The sequence below is a fragment of the Numenius arquata genome, chromosome 2 (assembly GCF_964106895.1).
Source record: "Numenius arquata chromosome 2, bNumArq3.hap1.1, whole genome shotgun sequence".
Taxonomy (NCBI): domain Eukaryota; kingdom Metazoa; phylum Chordata; class Aves; order Charadriiformes; family Scolopacidae; genus Numenius; species Numenius arquata.
Window position 1 is genome coordinate 54,371,488 of NC_133577.1, and position 17,173 is coordinate 54,388,660.

The window sequence follows — 17,173 nt, forward strand, 5'->3', positions numbered from 1 at the left end:
TGGCTCACCACTGGATGTCATCATTGCACTGTGATGAACTGCAACCAGAAGAACATTTATCTGGCGGTAAAAAATCATGTTGCCTGACCAAAGAAGACATTTAGTTTTGCCACATTTTCAATTACTTGCTATACAGTGATGGTGGTTTGCAAGTCAAGGGTCCATAATCCTTCCTTAAGGTATGGGGCAGCACTCTACTGTGTTCTACAGACAATTCTCCACCTTCTGTAGAGAGGCTATGCTGAAATCTCAGCTGTGGGTCTCCACCATTGCAAAGACATGGTATAAAAGATCTCTTGGGGATCTCAATGTGCCATGTACTTCTTGAGAAGGCCAATGTCATTATCAGAGCTTTAAAATAAAATACTTATTCTTCATATATTGAGTTACTCTGTCAACTAATATATGGAGAATATATTTCTACTGTAATTTCATAGGAGGAATTTAGAGGACTTGATTTTATTAACCCTCTGCCTTCTATTCATAATAGATGAAAACCTGTTAGAAGTCTTAGATTGCTTCCTGCCTAAGTGACACAGCAGAAATATATAGGAGAAATGTCTGACAAAAAATAAAAGTAGCTCCATTTTCTATTTGTCTCTTCAGTGCATTTATGAATCTGCAGCTATGCATTTGTGCAATGTGAATGTATACAACTCAAAGCAATATGAAAAATGCAAAGCGTGTTGTACTGCAAGATGGAAAGTATTTCCCTGTCTTTCAGCAGAAATTTGAAAACTAAATATAGTTCAGGGCAGAAAAAAAAAATTGTCAAATGCAATATTATCTCTTGGCCCTTTCTTGCATATTTGTTTTGAGAATCTCTGTTAGCTAGTGTGACTTAGAGACACAAATTTAAAAAATTACACAGACTTTATTGTCTTAAACAATGTATGCTTTAAGAAGAATGGAAACTGAGACGCTAGTAATTAAAAACTTTATAGCAAGATTTTTGGCCAGAGTATTGGTCTCAGTGACGCTGCGATACTAATTTAATCATTTGACAGATCGGCTGTCAGTGTAGCTATCTGTATTTGAGAAAAAAGGTGGTCAATTCTATCATTTTGGAAGAGATTTTTCAATTAAACACACAAAGACACTCAAGATATAAGTTCCTAATTAATTTACGAGTAAAACCAGTTCCATACATAAAACAGCAAGAGTAAAAACTGCTCTAGAAGGTATAAAAATAGCCTTAAAGTTATGTAAATATATGTTTCCCAGGTGTTAGCTAAAGGGTAGTAAATTATAGAAGAGGCAGTGTTTTCTCTTCTCTTAAAAGGACTCCGTAGCATCTTTTCCAGGAGAGGCCAGACCATTCAGCTGTGCTAGTTTTCTGTGACCTGTTAAACATGCACATATTTCAACATTTTAGTACCATTTATCTACTGTGTTATCTTGTGCTGTGCACAGAAAAATCACAGTGTTAGTCATGTCAGCGAGCCCTAAGTTTTGGACGAATGCAAGGTAATGTGTTACTGATGGTTTAATGATTCTTAGACTTTTTCTGGGGTTTTTTTAATGCACTTCTATGTCATTTTACATGTTTTTTACAGTTGTGTTATTCTTTGAACCACATAAATCGAAAGCTGGTACTGGAATCTAAAACATCCATCAACAGTAGAATTGTGGTGGTCGGTGCATCTGATGTTGGAATCTCTTTTCTGGAAACGCTAATTTTTTCGTAAGTTTTTAATTTTATTTCCTTTACTGAGAATAATATGTCACCTTTTGCTTGAAGGGGTTTTCTTCCTCCATTTAAAGCGTGCTTTAAGTCTGTATCCAAGTAGTAGGTGTGAGTGGCTGCGGATGTGAAGAGATGGGTGCTTGCATCCTGGCTGACTCCGGAACTCAAAAGCGCTGACAAAGAATTCCACATACTTAAAATCTCTTTGACCATTGTTCTTATACAAAAATCCTGTAAGTGGAGGCTAAGTCCATAGTCCTTCATGTGTGCTCCAAAGTAGTATTGGGCTTTAAAGCTAGTTGTGCCCAGTGGGATCACAAATCAGTGTCTGAATCCCTCCCTTCTCTTACCTCCTTGCGATGCTGTGTTTTCAGAGCTGTGCAGAAATGTACGCCGTAAGCTTGTTGAGTTGTTAACTCTCTGTGATTCTTTTGATGCTGATAACACCTTTTGATACCTTTGATTCTGATGAGGCTTTTGATGTTTGGGATTGTTCAGGAACCAAAAAAAAAAAAAAGTCATTTCTGGGTCTTCTGCTATTTTTGCTATAGACCCTAGAGTGGGTGCAGGGAAGGCCTGGCAGAGGACCTAATTATACACCTAATCAAACGGGAAGCTCTAAGGACACATTTTAGGGCTAAATCTTGTTGTCACCACTCACTCTGTGGGGGAAAAATAGCCTAACGTAGGTGGAATTTTGCTCCCTGGGTAGAGTAGCTCTGCAACAGAGACAAGCTGTGGCAGCCACTGCAGCCTCAAGGTTGCGATGACCCCTGCAGCTGCCCCAGGTTAGCTAGCTATGCTATGTGTGTTAGTCAGAGAGGACCTCTGACTCTCTTGACAGTCTCAGCCTGTTCGGTGGCCCACCAAGAACACACGCCATCAGCGTACATTAAAGAATTTTTCAAACTGCTGTGGTTACCTTGAGTTACCCAAACTGGAGTAAATAAACTGTATAAACTGGTTGAGAGGGGGAATAAATATATGCAAATGTTTTTCTACCTTCCGCTGTCTAAGCCAGAGTAAACTTGTAGAGAACCATAGAATCATAGAATGGTTAGAGTTGGAAGGGACCTTAAAGATCATCCAGTTCCAACCCCCCTGCCATGGGCAGGGACACCTCCACTAGAGCAGGTTGCTCAAAGCCCCATCCAGCCTGGCCTTGAACACCTCCAGGGATGGGGCATCCACAGCTTCTCTGGGCAACCTGTTCCAGTGCCTCACCACCCTCACAGGAAAGAATTTCCTCCTAATATCTAATCTAAATCTCCCCTCTTCCAATGTAAAACCATTACCCCTTGTCCTGTCCCTACACTTCCTGACAAAGTGTCCCTCTCCGGCTCTCCTGTAGGCTCCCTTCAGATATTGGAAGGCTGCTCTGAGGTCTCCCTGGAGCGTTCTCTTCTCCAGGCTGAACAACCCCAGCTCTCTCAGCCTGTCTTAGAATCATAGAATCATAGAATCGTCTAGGTTGGAAGAGACCCTTGGGATCATCGAGTCCAACCATCTACCCTACTCTACAAAGTTCTCCCCTATACCATATCCCCCAACACCACATCTTCACAGGGGAGGTGCTCCATCCCTCTGATCATCTTCATGGCCCTCCGCTGGACCCCTTCCAACAGGTCCATGTCCTTCCTGTGTTGAGGACTCCAAAGCTGGACGCAGTACTCCAGGTGGGGTCTCAAGAGCGCAGAGTAGAGAAGTCATGCTGTTTTATCCAAAGTTAGGACAGGAGTGCTGTCTCTCTGGTATCTCACTGCTTGCACCTTCTATGTGCACCAGTACCCCCTCTGTACCAGTTTTAGGGGATTATCAGGAAGTCAGACTGTATGCGACAGGGCAGTTCCTTTTATGCAATTGTCGTTTTCCTCAGCCATTAAACATATGTACTAGAAATGACTTGCAGAAATGAATATAAAATTCAAATTCTGTATGCGATTGTTACAACAAAATGTTCATTGCAAAAACGAAGGGAGGTTGGCATTTTTATGGTTGGCAGAGAATTGAAAGTTTTGCCTATTTTTTTCAGTTAAGCCAAGACTTTGTATTTCTACAGCAACCATTAATAATATCACACATTAAAATATCAATATGGCAAGAGAAGAAAATGTTGAAGTGCTTTATAGATGTTGTTACATTGCTGGAACAGTGAAGAAAAAAATACCTGCTTCTTGCTCTTTTTTTCTTAGATTCTGACTTCCCGAAGAGCATCCCCTCTTGCAGTAAAATCATTTTCCTCTCATCCTCCAGTTCTCAGCACCTTTTAGGCTTTTCCGTTCCATTCAAAATTCAGTTACAAATGTCCTTTAGAGCTGTGAGCCCCTTTCTTGTTATTCATCCTGGGCTGTTCATGACTGTGCTCTCAGTATAAAATACTGTGAGGGAAAAACAAAGCATATTTATGCTCCAACCAAATTTGTCAGCCAGAAGCTAAGTCTTTCCATAGTGACCAGGATGTAGAGACAGTATTGTGTCTGGGGGGCAATCCTTTGTAGGTATCCTCCTCTGAGATACTTCAACCAAGGCTTTTCAGCCCACAGTTTTGTTTGAACCATGTTCTAGCGAAGGGTTCTTGCAGAACAGGTCCTTCCTGTAGGTAGGAGAGAGGGCTTGTCTTCAGCGCTGCACGAACGGAGTCCTCCCGCTTAAGAGAAATTGATTATTGCTCTCAGAATGCAGAAAGCAAGCAGTCAGCACTTAGTGCAAAATGTCCCAGAATTTATATTAATATAGGTATAAATTTAAGAAAGATTAATTTCTTAATTAAATTTCTGAAATTTCTGAAGAAATTTTTTTAATTGTCACATCAGCAGCAGATAGTCTCCTGATCAATGTGAAGGCCTTTTAATAACAATTTAGTTTAATTTACTCATAATTGTCTAAGATTCTTTGCAAAGGTTACATGCACTAAAAATAGCTAGATTGGATCCATTTGTAAGCCCCTAATCCTTAAAAAGAGGAAGTAGTTTTCTCCTCATTATTCTTCATACTTAATTATTTTACATTATCAGTCACCATGGAAACACACAAATGTAATTCACTTACCTACAGAACAATTATTAGAACTCGATTTTACAAGTGTTTTCAACTTGTTTGAGCCTGAAGAAATATGTTTCTCATCGAACAGAGAAAAATAATCATGAGAACTACCTCTGCTCACTGGAGGATCTGCCGCCGGCTGCCTCTCGCTCCCGCTGTGCTGGGGCAGTGGCACCGCGGCTCCCGGCAAGGCACGGCACCGGAGAGCACTGGGGGGACTTGAGGCTTGTCACCCGCCCAGCAGTTCCCCCGGAGCAGCCGTGGGCATCCCCGCTTGTCCACCCCAACCCAAAAGGAGCTGTGTAATGCCTGCTGCCGAGGGGGGAGCGTGTGCCGTGAGCTGGTACCTTACAAGGCGCTGCTTCAGTCTTCGGCTGGGGCTCGGTACCTTGTGGTCGGAGTTTCTGGCAAGGGAGATGGTCGCAGAGGTCAGAGCACTGGTGCAGCCAAATCGGTGCCCGTTATTTCAAAGGGCAGTGCAGAAACGCTGCAACTGTGTATGTGGAATGACCTGCCGGTAGGGGAAGCTTCTTCCTAATGCTCGGGGTAGCGTCAGCCCTGGAGAATTGCCTCCGTCGTGCTTAATCTGACGCTAGGTCAGTGAAGGTGATCTCATTATTCATATTTCACCATTCAGATAAATACCTCCCGCTGATTTTTTTTTCTCGGAGCGTAATCGCATGCAGACATGTGTTTTCAGCTAGAGGGCTACTTTTCTTTAGGGCGCGTATGAATTTTTTATTCAAGAAACAGGGGAGCGATGGAGGCCTGGCCTCCCTCCTCCTGCAGGGCCGGCTGTCGGCGGGTCCAGGTGCCAAAGCCGCTCCGGAGGCTGCGCCTCGGCCGCTGCCGTCCCGCAGGCAGGGAGCTGGGCAGCGGAGCTGAGATACTGTGGAAGGAGGGGGAAGAGAGCCGCATCACAAATTGCTGCAGTAATTAACTTCCCCGCAGGAGCGTGGCAAGCAGGGAAGGAATTGCGATTCCCACAATTCCTGCATGAGGCTCCTCCTGGGCAGCGCAATTATATGCTTCCCCTTGCACAAAGCCAGGACTTAGGTCACTCTCCAGCACTAAGAGAAGGCGCCTATAAATTGCAGCAGCATCAGCCCGTTTGTTAAAGCCGTGTAAAACTCCTGAGCGATGTCCGGTTCCTAAAGGAAGAGTTGCAACAGAGCAAACCACCCCCCTTGTGAAAAAGTGGCTCAGCTCAGCCCAGCAACACGGAGTCTCGGCATCTATTGTTCACGGCCCTCCAAACTGCTAGAGCTGCCTGGCGCTCCTGCCTCCCCTTTGTTGTAGGACGTGGGGGGAAAGCCCTTTCAGCCTCAGAGTGAATCAATCCAAAGAAACTCCAGAGAGAGGTTAAGCTAAAATGCAAGATGTATTTCTTTTAAGTTTTTCTTGAGTGATTCGGTCTTGGGGAGGGGGGTGGGAAATTACACGGAAAAGAGTTTTATCAAACATTCCGGTAAATATGTGCGTGCCCTCATTTACACTTGCAGTACAATGAGCCACTAACATTGACAAATTGTCACGAATGAAGACCCAAAAAAGGAGTCTGATGTAAGACTAAAGGAAGTTGTTAAAAAGTTACCCCCTTTTTTGTCATGCCCACTGAGATCAAGTATGCAAATACTAAATTTGTAAATTAAAAAGCTGTTTTAGATATTCAACTTGCAAGTATTCAATGAAAATTTGGTCTGAAAATTATTTGCTATTTTCATTAATGCAGAATGTCAGTACCTATGAATATGAAAGGAATAATGAGTTCAGTTCAGAGTTCTGCAAATACCAATTCTTAGAAGTGACGTTCAGTAGGAGAAATATCAACTGCAGTTAAATAATTTATTTAAAAACGTGTGAACAGCTAGAATTGGGGATACTGAGTTGCATAATCCTCAATTAAGCCACTTTTCCCCTAACTGTATATCCTGATGAGCGTAAGTTATAGCCCAGCATTTTAATCTTTTCATATTCCCAAGTACTGAGATGCTTTAAAAAATAACCTCATTGCTAAATACTAATTTACCAGGAGGGCAGGGTGTGGGGTTTTTTTTGTTTCTTCTAGTTTTCTTTGATAATTTAAGAACAATGGTCATGGCAGCAGCATTAGGCCAGAAGAACATGCAATTTAAAAAAAAAAAAAAAAAAAAAGCATTTTCATTTTATTCTGGTGGCTGATTCACGGAACAGCATGCGAACCAGTACGCCCTGACAGCAGGTGACTGAAGTTTGGCTGCAAGAATGCAAAAAGCTTGCTCACAGCAGTATCTTGTCATGGGTTCCAGTGTAGTGAACCAATTAGCTTTTTATCCACCTCTTTGCATATAGCTATGGAAAGTGTTATTGTCTTCCGATTACAGGGAAAACCCTTTTTAATCCATGGTTTTGAAAACCTCCTTAATCCAACCTCTGGTGTAAACAATGACTTACTCTCCGAGGAGGTTAGAAATACACGTAATGTGCTACACAAAATAGCAATAAATGAATGGTGGCTAAGATCACAATATTTTGTATGAGAATGTTGTGAAATATATTTCCCTTTCTATGTGGCTGCATTAAATTAATTATTGCCTTTAAAAAGCAAATGGATTAAAGTTTATTTTTGTCAAAGCTCTGCACTTTTTTCTTAAAGTAAAATTAGAATCTAACACAGTAAATCTGTGAGTTTTTGTCTGCAGGCCAGTTTTTCCCTTTGTGAGTTAAAGGTATCTAAGGTTAGCTTCGAAATTGCAGGGTTTTTTTAAAACACGGTTTCTGACGGAACAGCTCCAACCACCGTTATCTGGCAGCACAGTATTATACAATATCCTGCACATCTGTCCTGTTTGGCAATAGTTAGCATAATGCTTGCTGTTTAATTAGGCTTTTTATCTTTGCATTTGTCTGAGAACATCTGAAGCCTTCCATGTTGCCTGTCACTAATTAGTTGACTAATTAAATAGTTAGTGCTTACTTGCTGATCACAGAGCTAACATGTAATGAATGGTTTAGTGATCTTCATTGTTTTATACTATCTATCTTTGCCACATGAATTGATATACATGTGCTTCCTTTTGACTGCCTTTTTTTTCATACCAAGGCAAATCCAGAACAATGTTGTAGTCGACCATGTGTTCGGTGTCACCAGGCCTGCGTCCCTCAGACATTGTTGCCTTCCATCATTTCTGGTGAATAGAGATCAAGTTGTGACAGAGATAAATAAGATAGGTCATATCTCGCCTTGTTGCGCAGTCGGGATCACAATGAACAGTGTCAGTGACTGATACCAGACATGAACTAGGGGAGAGGATGTGGGTCAAGATCAGCCTTCCTAACAGCCATTTGACGTGCCTCTGCCAAAAAATGATACTCAGTTAGCATTGATATGTGGTTATTTTATAGTTATATTCTTGCTTTAGAGAGAGTTTTCAGTTTTAAAGCAGGTTTTTTTCAAATTAAAGTACTTGCCCTTTAAACACATGCAAACATTTGTCTGAGCCCAAACTAATCTTTCAGACTTTAAATTTGTAAGTATTTGTAGATTTTCTTTTGTTACTACTTATATATGAATACTCATAGCTTCTTGTTGCGTGTTAAAACTGATCTTGGAAATGGTAGTTTTCTCCTAAAAGGCCTGTTTCAAAATAGAAATGAGTCACAAGAATTTTTATAGAATAATATTTTGTATTTGTCGTAGCTCTCCTGGTGACACGGAGTGTGACATTAGCATGGCTGTTTCCACAGCTCTGTACAGAGCCTGGTAACCTGACTACCCAAGCATCTGGCAGCTCTCTGATCAATGCAGTTCAAAGCAAATAAAGAAGCATTCCAAGTGCAAACACTGCGTTTAGGTTTTCCAATTCTCTGCTAAAGTGATGAAGGAGATGTACTTTCTCTTCTGCTCATATTTATTTTTCTTTGTTTGAAGTTTGTCCCCCAGAGCTGTTGTGGAGGTGAGTTGTGACTGAGTTCTTCAAAGCAGTGTATAAACTACCTATGGGTTGATTTTGAAGTACAGAAGACTCTTCAGGCTACTACAGTGCAGAAAAAATGAGTTGGCTGGTTAAGTTGTGATCCTTGCCTCTAGTGATTAGTGTTGGTTTGATTCCTAATCATATGTATGTACTCTAACGGGCAGAGTGAGGGTTGTGGCAAACAAAGATCACTATTTGAAGGTACCTGCTTGGTTTTTCTGAAGGCTTGATGAGCTGCAATTTTAAGATTCCTTTTCTGGATTGCTGTGATTACGCTCCAGATCCCAGGAAGGAGACAAGTCTGAACGGCATTTCTATTGAAATGAGAGTTGGGAGTACATAGGATATATTAATGAGATGGTGACTATTTACCGCGTGCTATATTATCTAAATTCCCCAAACTTCTGACGGAGATTGGTTAGGTTAGATGGATCTCCCCTGTGCTGTAGCTCAATTGCTTCCAGTACCCGTGTTACAGCACTGCATTGTGAATTGTAACACATCACGTTGTGCAGTTCGTTTCCCTAGGAGTGCTGTGGTCAGTAGCATCCCTGCATGAATCAGGCATAATTGCGGTTTCACGCACGCTACCGGGCACGGGCCATTTGGGAAGGAGCTGTTGGAGAAGTATCATGTTTCCCTGGTGAAGAGACGGGCATTACATGAGCTTTGTGGTGCTGCACCTCTCAGAGCTGTTTTACGTTAAGGGATGCAATATCAGCGAGGCAGCTGTGCTCATCGGGCTGCCAGGGCTGGAGGTGCTGCGGGGCCCAGATCCGCAGCTGCTACGTGCAGATGTTTGAGATCAGGAATTTTGGCCCAGCTGACTCCTCCACCAGCCACGTCCCTGTCCTTCCTGGGCTGCCAGCTTTCTGTCAAGAGGATGTGGCACTGGGGTGGTGCCTCAGAGCATGCAACTTTTATGAGCATCTTCTCTTTCTGCGGGCTCTAGCTGTCAGGAGGAGAATGTATGGTCCTTGGCCATAAACTAGGACAAAAACGTTGGTACAAATCTCAAGCCCTTCAAATTCAAGGGAAGTCTATCTTTTGACATCCATGGGATTTCTAGGTGCATACTTTTTCATCTTTGTGAAGGCAGCATTGCCAAATATGCACCAAGCAACATCACAGAGTCAAAATATTAATCTGCTCTGCAATAATATGGAAAATTGGGGTCTGGCAAATAGACAGCCATAGAAAAAAGCCCGCTTGGTTCGAACGTGATTGGTCAATAATATTAAAAATGTCCTATTAACAAGGTGGAATTTGCACTGTATGCTATTCACTGAAACATTCATACAGGAACAGACAAAGCAGAAAAATGTCAACCACATTCTAGTTTTACTGCCCAATTTATGGTCTCTTTATTTGTGGAAAATGGTGCTGATGTCCCTCAACTGTGGTTTTAAATCTGCCAGGTGATTAAACAGCTAGAGATTGTAACTACCCAGCCCACCAGCGGATATCCCTCATTTTCTGTCTAGAAAAATAATTGCCCTCTTTTATACTTTGAACAGAACGAAATGCTGTAACATTTATGGAACAGAAATTGAAATTTTAGTAAGGAAATGCTCTCACTAAAGCAGTGGTTAGGTGGTACTTTGATTTGGTCAAACTCAAAGCCAACGTACATTTGGGTTGCTGGTGCTAATCTTGTAAACTTTGTAGCTATAGATGTTCCCACGTAAGTATATGGATGTCTCTGATTCAGCTATGTATTTTGTATGGGCCAAGGAAAGAGCTCTTTAGATTTTTCCTATTCTGTCACGTAAGAATTCATGCTGTAAGGTCTTTGCCACGATGATTTTAATAATCTAGATCCTGGAAATACCATAGATCTTGAGTGAACACTATAGTTTTAGAAAGAGCCTCCTAAGAAATCTGCAGCTGGGTTGTTACATGAGTCAAAATGTGGTTTGTACTTTGCTACAAAAATTCACTTTCTGCTTGCAGTGTTTCCCAGTGCAGAATGTTAAGGCAGTTCACATTTGAGCCTGAAGTGATATTACACTAGAAAGAGCGAATAGGCAAATACGTAAATAAGCAAGAACTTAAGACTTAGTTTTAAGTTACATTAAAAGTTTTCTCTTAAATCATAGAATCATAGAATGGTTAGAGTTGGAAGGGACCTTAAAGATCATCGAGTTCCAACCCCCCTGCCATGGGCAGGGACACCTCCACTAGAGCAGGTTGCTCAAAGCCCCATCCAGCCTGGCCTTGAACCCCTCCAGGGATGGGGCATCCACAGCTTCTCTGGGCAACCTGTTCCAGTGCCTCACCACCCTCACAGGAAAGAATTTCCTCCTAATATCTAATCTAAATCTCCCCTCTTCCAATGTAAAACCATTACCCCTTGTCCTGTCCCTACACTTCCTGACAAAGTGTCCCTCTCCGGCTCTCCTGTAGGCTCCCTTCAGATATTGGAAGGCTGCTCTGAGGTCTCCCTGGAGCCTTCTCTTCTCCAGGCTGAACAACCCCAGCTCTCTCAGCCTGTCTTCATAGGGGAGGTGCTCCATCCCTCTGATCATCTTCGTGGCCCTCCGCTGGACCCCTTCCAACAGGTCCATGTCCTTCCTGTGTTGAGGACTCCAAAGCTGGATGCAGTACTCCAGGTGGGGTCTCACGAGCACAGAGTAGAGGGGCAGAATCACCTCCTGTGACCTGCTGGCCACACTTCTCCTGATGCAGCCCAGGATGCGGTTGGCTTTCTGGGCTGCCAGCGTGCACTGCCGGTTCATGTCGAGCTTACTGTACTCGTGTTTGCTGTACTCGTGTTTGCTGTACTCGTGTTTGCATGTTACGTGTGTTAATTGCTATGCGCGTTCAAAGCCTGGTACACACCTTGCAAGTACTGGCAAGATGCAGAGTCAGAGACTTCTGAGAAGAAAGCTGAACGAGAGGTGGTTAAAGGGAGATAGAAGAGCTTAGTGGTAAAATTGCAAAGGTCAATATGGGTTGAGAAGCAAAGCGTGGAGAAAAATTAGTCTAACAAAGGGAAAAAGACTGAACTGAATTACAGTAAAATGGCACAATCACTACAGGAGAATGGTGCAAAAAAGAATAGGGAAAGCTGAGTTGACATAGGTGAGGAAAGCAAAACCTGTTACTGGAAAATGAGAGGCGGTTAGAAGGGATAAAAGCAGTGATGACAGAAGGGTGGCTGAGTTGTTTCAGAAAAATGAGTTATGATGTGGATTGGAATTTGAAAGAAGAAACTGGAAAACGACATGTTTGGTAACGTTCAGAGAGAAATCAAGATCGTGTGGTGGTGCAAAGCTACCTAAAAAGGAGAAATTAATAATTACATTGAAATGCCACAGAGTCAAAGTTGCTAATGTTTTTTATTGTGTTGTCCAAGAATAGGGTCAGCACAGAGGACAAAAGAGAGACAAGCATTAAAATTACAAGATGGAAGGGAAAGTAGGACTAACCACTTAAAAGAAAAAAAGTGAGAGGACTAATTATCTACCCTAGCAGGAGAATAAAAATTTAACTGGAGAGGGAACTGTCCCTGCCCATGGCAGGGGGGTTGGAACTCGATGATCTTTAAGGTCCCTTCCAACTCTAACCATTCTGTGATTCTATGATTCTAGGGAACAGCTTTTGAGACAGGGTGTTGAGGAAAGATTGACCGCTACAGGGAAAGGATACTGCCTGAGCTAGGGGCACAGAGGGGGACACAGGTTGCAGTGAGAGCAAAGAAAGAAGCAGAAAATATTTGTAGGACGAAAGGAGGTAAAGTGACAGTTCCAGGGGCAACAGCAGGTTTGCAAGAATAAGCCTATCTTATACATGAAAAAATACCAACTATTTAAGTTCGTGATTGATGTCCTTATCCAGTTCAAGTAGATATAAATGTGCACCCGACAAATATGGGCTAGGAGTTAGAGAGAGTTATCACTGTGGAAAGAGAACATCTTCCAGTAGGTATAGTGGGGGCAAAAAATGTAGTTATCTTCAAACTGGTACACGTTTATGGAAAGTTTGTGGGCGGTTTTTTTGGTCCTGTGATAGTGGGCACTAGACTTCACTAAGGACGTGCCCCCAAATCCTGTGTGGAGTCAAACCGTCGATTTGGAGTTTGGAGAGAAACCCAGTGGAGAAGAGCTGCCAGCTGGGGGGAGAGAAACACAGCATCATTGAAGGGTGTTGGTCAAAGGTCAAAGTAAATATTATTTACCTTTTTAATGGATTCTTGCTAAGATGTCAAAAGTGGTGACAGTGGTGGCTTTCGTGGCTGCTCATCTTTGGAATACAGCATCTGATAAAATTCATCACCAGTAAACCTGGTGGGAAGTTTCTGATAAAACAGAAGTTTAATAAAAGGTGCTGTTCCACCAAAATACAAGGGTTTTTGATATCAGGAGGAAGTTATTGAGACATGACAAAATATTTTGCTGAGGTGTCATTTAAAAAAAGCAGCTCTTGTTTTTAAAGAAATTACATCTTGAATGTTTTTTAGAATCAAAATCAGAACCAAACATTTTCCTTTACAACTCTGTTCTGAACAATTTAGAAGAGTGTTTTCTGAAATGAAAAAGGATGGTGAATTTCACCAGTATTGTGGCCTATCTTGGAATGGAAATAGTCATGTTATGGGAAGAAAAATATGTGAATTCTCCCAGTAAAGTAACCAACTGCCTGATCTGTCCCCTGGTGTCAGAAGTGGCAGTCAAATTAAATGTGAGATACTGACAATTAGATTCACTTATCTCTTTATTTCAGTTGGTGGTGTTCTTGATATGTCTATCCCTGGTTTTGAGAGGAAGAGTCATCATGGGCGCAGTTTATAGAACAAACGAATATGTGAAAAACCCCTTTCTTGACCCTTGCATTGAGAAGTGTCCCAGTAAAGACTTTATTGTTATCCCTTCTTTCATTGAGCAAATTCATTCACAATCTTAACACTTTTTCCTAAGGTTGAGCCAATGGAGAACTGGCTTATCTTTGTTTACTCGTAATTAAAGAGGGATAACTTCTAGATGGACAGCTGTTGGTCAGCAGTTAAGCTGAAATCCTGTTCCGAGGTCTGTAATTGATGCACTTACATAAGGTTCTTGAGAACAGACGCTTTTGGTAATTGTTGATACAAACAATAACCCCTTTCTGCTGCCTCTGTTACTGACTCTCTTACTGAAAGCTTAATAACCACGCGTTGTAGGATCAGTTGCAGAGCCTTCATGCTACTAGAATGGCATCGTGTGGCATCATACAGGGAAACGGGTTTGCTGTGTTTTCACATATCTTCATACTTGACTTCGTGTTGATTCTTACTTGTCTGAGTCAAATAGTGCTGCCCAGAGAGTGGGAGGAATTGGAGAGAAGGGTAAAGGCTTTTACAGCTCGGCCAGCAAAAGCAGTGGGCTTTGTCCAAGCAAACAAAAGCAATTTAGTAGAGTGGTGTTATTACTCGTAAAGATTACTCAACGTCTATAGTGCTAAGTAACATATTTATCCTTTAGTGAAAATATGAATGAGTGGAGTTTTCTGTGTTATTATTAATATTAGTAATCTTTGTTAAGCCGAGCGTTTATATTTGTAGTTTTGTATAGAGCTGGTAAATTTGTTAGAAAATCTTTCACTTTTGGGGAAGTTTATTTTCCAAGTCATGTCCCTATTACTTTGTTCTTGAAATGCTTGGGGTGCTAATCTTTCCTTAAAAAAAAAAAAAAAAAAAAAAAGTCTTACTTTGGATAAATTGTTGTATTATTTGGGAAAAGGAGAACTACTCTCTATATCTGCCTTTTACAGTGAGACTTCTACCTGGGCACTTTGCGTTTCTGTGCCTTGAACATCAGGGTATTGCCTGCTGGGACTCTTTTATCATCATCTCTAATTCAGGGCTCTTTGCTCCCCACAAAAACCTTAAGATTTTTTTTTTTTTTTTTTTTTTTTTTATTGCAGGACAGAGATTTCTCTGATTTCAGAGTTTCATTAATGCAAGAATTTATCGCACCTAAGTTCCTAAGTTTTCAGCATTTAGGCTGAAACCAGACTATTTTTTACCATTTTTAGAATGATCTAGAACTGCCATTTTTTACAAGTGCTCTACTGCAGCAAAGCTGAGGATACAGTATAATTAGGACTTTACTTCTAGATAGTTTATAAATTCAGATATTAAAGTTACTTTTTAAAGATTATGCGTACAAGAGAATAGTGCACATAGTTACCGATTTTGATAGCCAGATGAAGCATTATCTTTTGTCAGCCTTTTTTATTTTAATTTTTTTAAATGACTGGGGGGGGGGGAAGGCATGATGCTTCATTTCAAATAAACTGAAATGCTTGGGTTCATGTAGGCTACTTCACCTTATTTTTTTGTAACAAAAGGGATTTGACTTATTTTTTGTGATAATGAGGGGTTTAATGAAAGCAATTAATTTAATCATTTGTTCAGGCAGTTTCCACCATCCAAGCCTCCATCATTACACTGCACACACAGGAAAAGAAAAGATAGCAAGACATTGGGGAAAAACATCAAGAAAAGCTAGCAAGGAATATTCTAACAGATTCACAAATGCCAGAGTATATATAAATATGATACTAAAACTTTTTTGTTTGTTCCTTTGATTATGCTCATAGTAAAGTGACAAACCTATTTGATTTTGAGGGCAAGAGCGTTTAGACTTTTTTTTGTAGCTGTCCTCTAGAACTCTGCAGTGAAACCCAATACCTTTTACTTATTTCCCTAGATACTCTAATCCCTCCCTGCTTTACCAGTATCTTTGAGCTGTTCTTCCCTTTGTATCCACAGCAACATAAATCCCTGCTGGAATTATGTGCTTCTAAAATGCAGGTGCACTTGTTTAATGTTGCGTTGGTTCAGGCTCTTAACTTGAAGACTTTTTCACCAAATGGGAACGTCTGCTTTTACCCTACTTCATACTAGGCATTGTTATATATATTGGAAGCGTGTAAGACATTCCTTCTCCTGACGTGCGCTACCTGTTTTTCAGAGCCTTTGTTGTTTTTCCGTTATTAAGAGCTTCTAGGCAGCAGTAAGAAATCAAAAGCCATAATAAATAAACCATCCTTTTGTTAGCCTGGAAATAATAATGCTCCGTAGAGGAAAGGGGAGAATGGTACGGAGTGTGGTAATGTGCGTAACAATCACTGCTCAAAATACTCAGAGCTGTTCTCTCCCTGTAGCTCTGTGTGCCAGTGCCTGGCAGTAACTGTGGCTAAGCACCAACAGTTTGCCTGTAGTTTTCAGGCTTGTATTTAAGTGCCTGTATATATATTTAAAATCCTCAGGTTAGGCGTATCATCTACAGTTCTGAAATCCAGCTGTTGTAATACAAGATACTAGGGTTTTTGACTTGTTTTATTCAAAGATTCTGATAATTTTCACAAGTGGCAGCCTGTGCTTAAACATTTCACAAACTTTGATTCTTAGCTGAAGGAGAATTGTACCTCTCTGTTTGAAAATGTGACCGTTATTTGCCTGAAATGGGGGATGGAGCGCTGCAGCTCCTTGGAGCCGGGAGGACCGTGTGCCCACACTTTGAGGGGGGGCAGTGCCAGGTACCAGCCTCTGGGTCTCTTCAGTTCTGCCTCCAACAGCAGCGTGCCTTTTTGGTAGCTTTAATCCAATTTTCTTTGTGCCTTGATTTTTCTCAATGTAAAATGAGAATCAGAGATATGACCCATTTCATCGCGGTATTCTAAGGAGATGCTAATCAACATTTTGATGCCTACAAGATTAATGAATGGGAATCGTGAATTAATGTTTGGGGCATATGGGAATGCCATGGGAGCGCTGAGGTAGAAGTAAATCATTAGTTAGTAAATCGTACTGAGTGAAAGGTCTGAATTGAAGCCTCACGCTCAATGGGGAAGAACTGAACAAATACCATATGACTGTGGAAATACTGGATGACTGTGTATGGACTAAATAGAGGTAGAGCATCTGCAGAAGAAAATAGTATGTGAACAGATCAATAAAGTGCATCATAGTGCAATCATGCAAAAGAGGCATGTTAATGTTGCCTAAGACATTCGTTTTGCCGCTTGCTTGCAACATTTTCATCCTAAATATTGTTAATGTAATTTAAACTTAATGTCACTGTAGCACCTGGATTTGGAGACCTATTGGCAAGAGGCCACGTAGCGCGTACAGAGATGATTTCAGCTCTAAGCTGAAAAGAAACTTCATTGCTACGAGGGCAGGCAGGATAAGAGAACGTCTAGGATGTTTATGTACTGTTGTAGTAATTTTCCTCATAATTACATGTAAACTAAATGCTGAGGAGTCATACTATTGAGGTACGTAAAGTTGTTGTAATTGTTCCCATTTGCACCCCACGAGGAGCGCTCCGTGAGTGCAGATGGCATTCCGTACACTTTAAATTCAGCTTAATGTATCAGGCTAACTCTCATTTACATGAAGACCACTTTGTATCACTCAGCCAGCATAATGTGGCCATAAATGAAGAGCAAATTCTATTTACACCCACCTCTGCACAGTGACCTTAATTTAAATGAGAAT

General features: G+C 41.3%; 1 protein-coding gene across 1 annotated transcript in view; it reads left to right on the forward strand.

Moving 5' to 3' along the window:
- CFAP61 (cilia and flagella associated protein 61) overlaps positions 1–17,173 on the forward strand; it is a 109,470-nt gene that overhangs the window by 46,303 nt on the left and 45,994 nt on the right. The window contains exon 16 of the mRNA XM_074162612.1: positions 1,557–1,684. Within this exon, the coding sequence (XP_074018713.1) occupies positions 1,557–1,684 (128 nt within the window). The remainder of the gene's footprint in view (positions 1–1,556; positions 1,685–17,173) is intronic.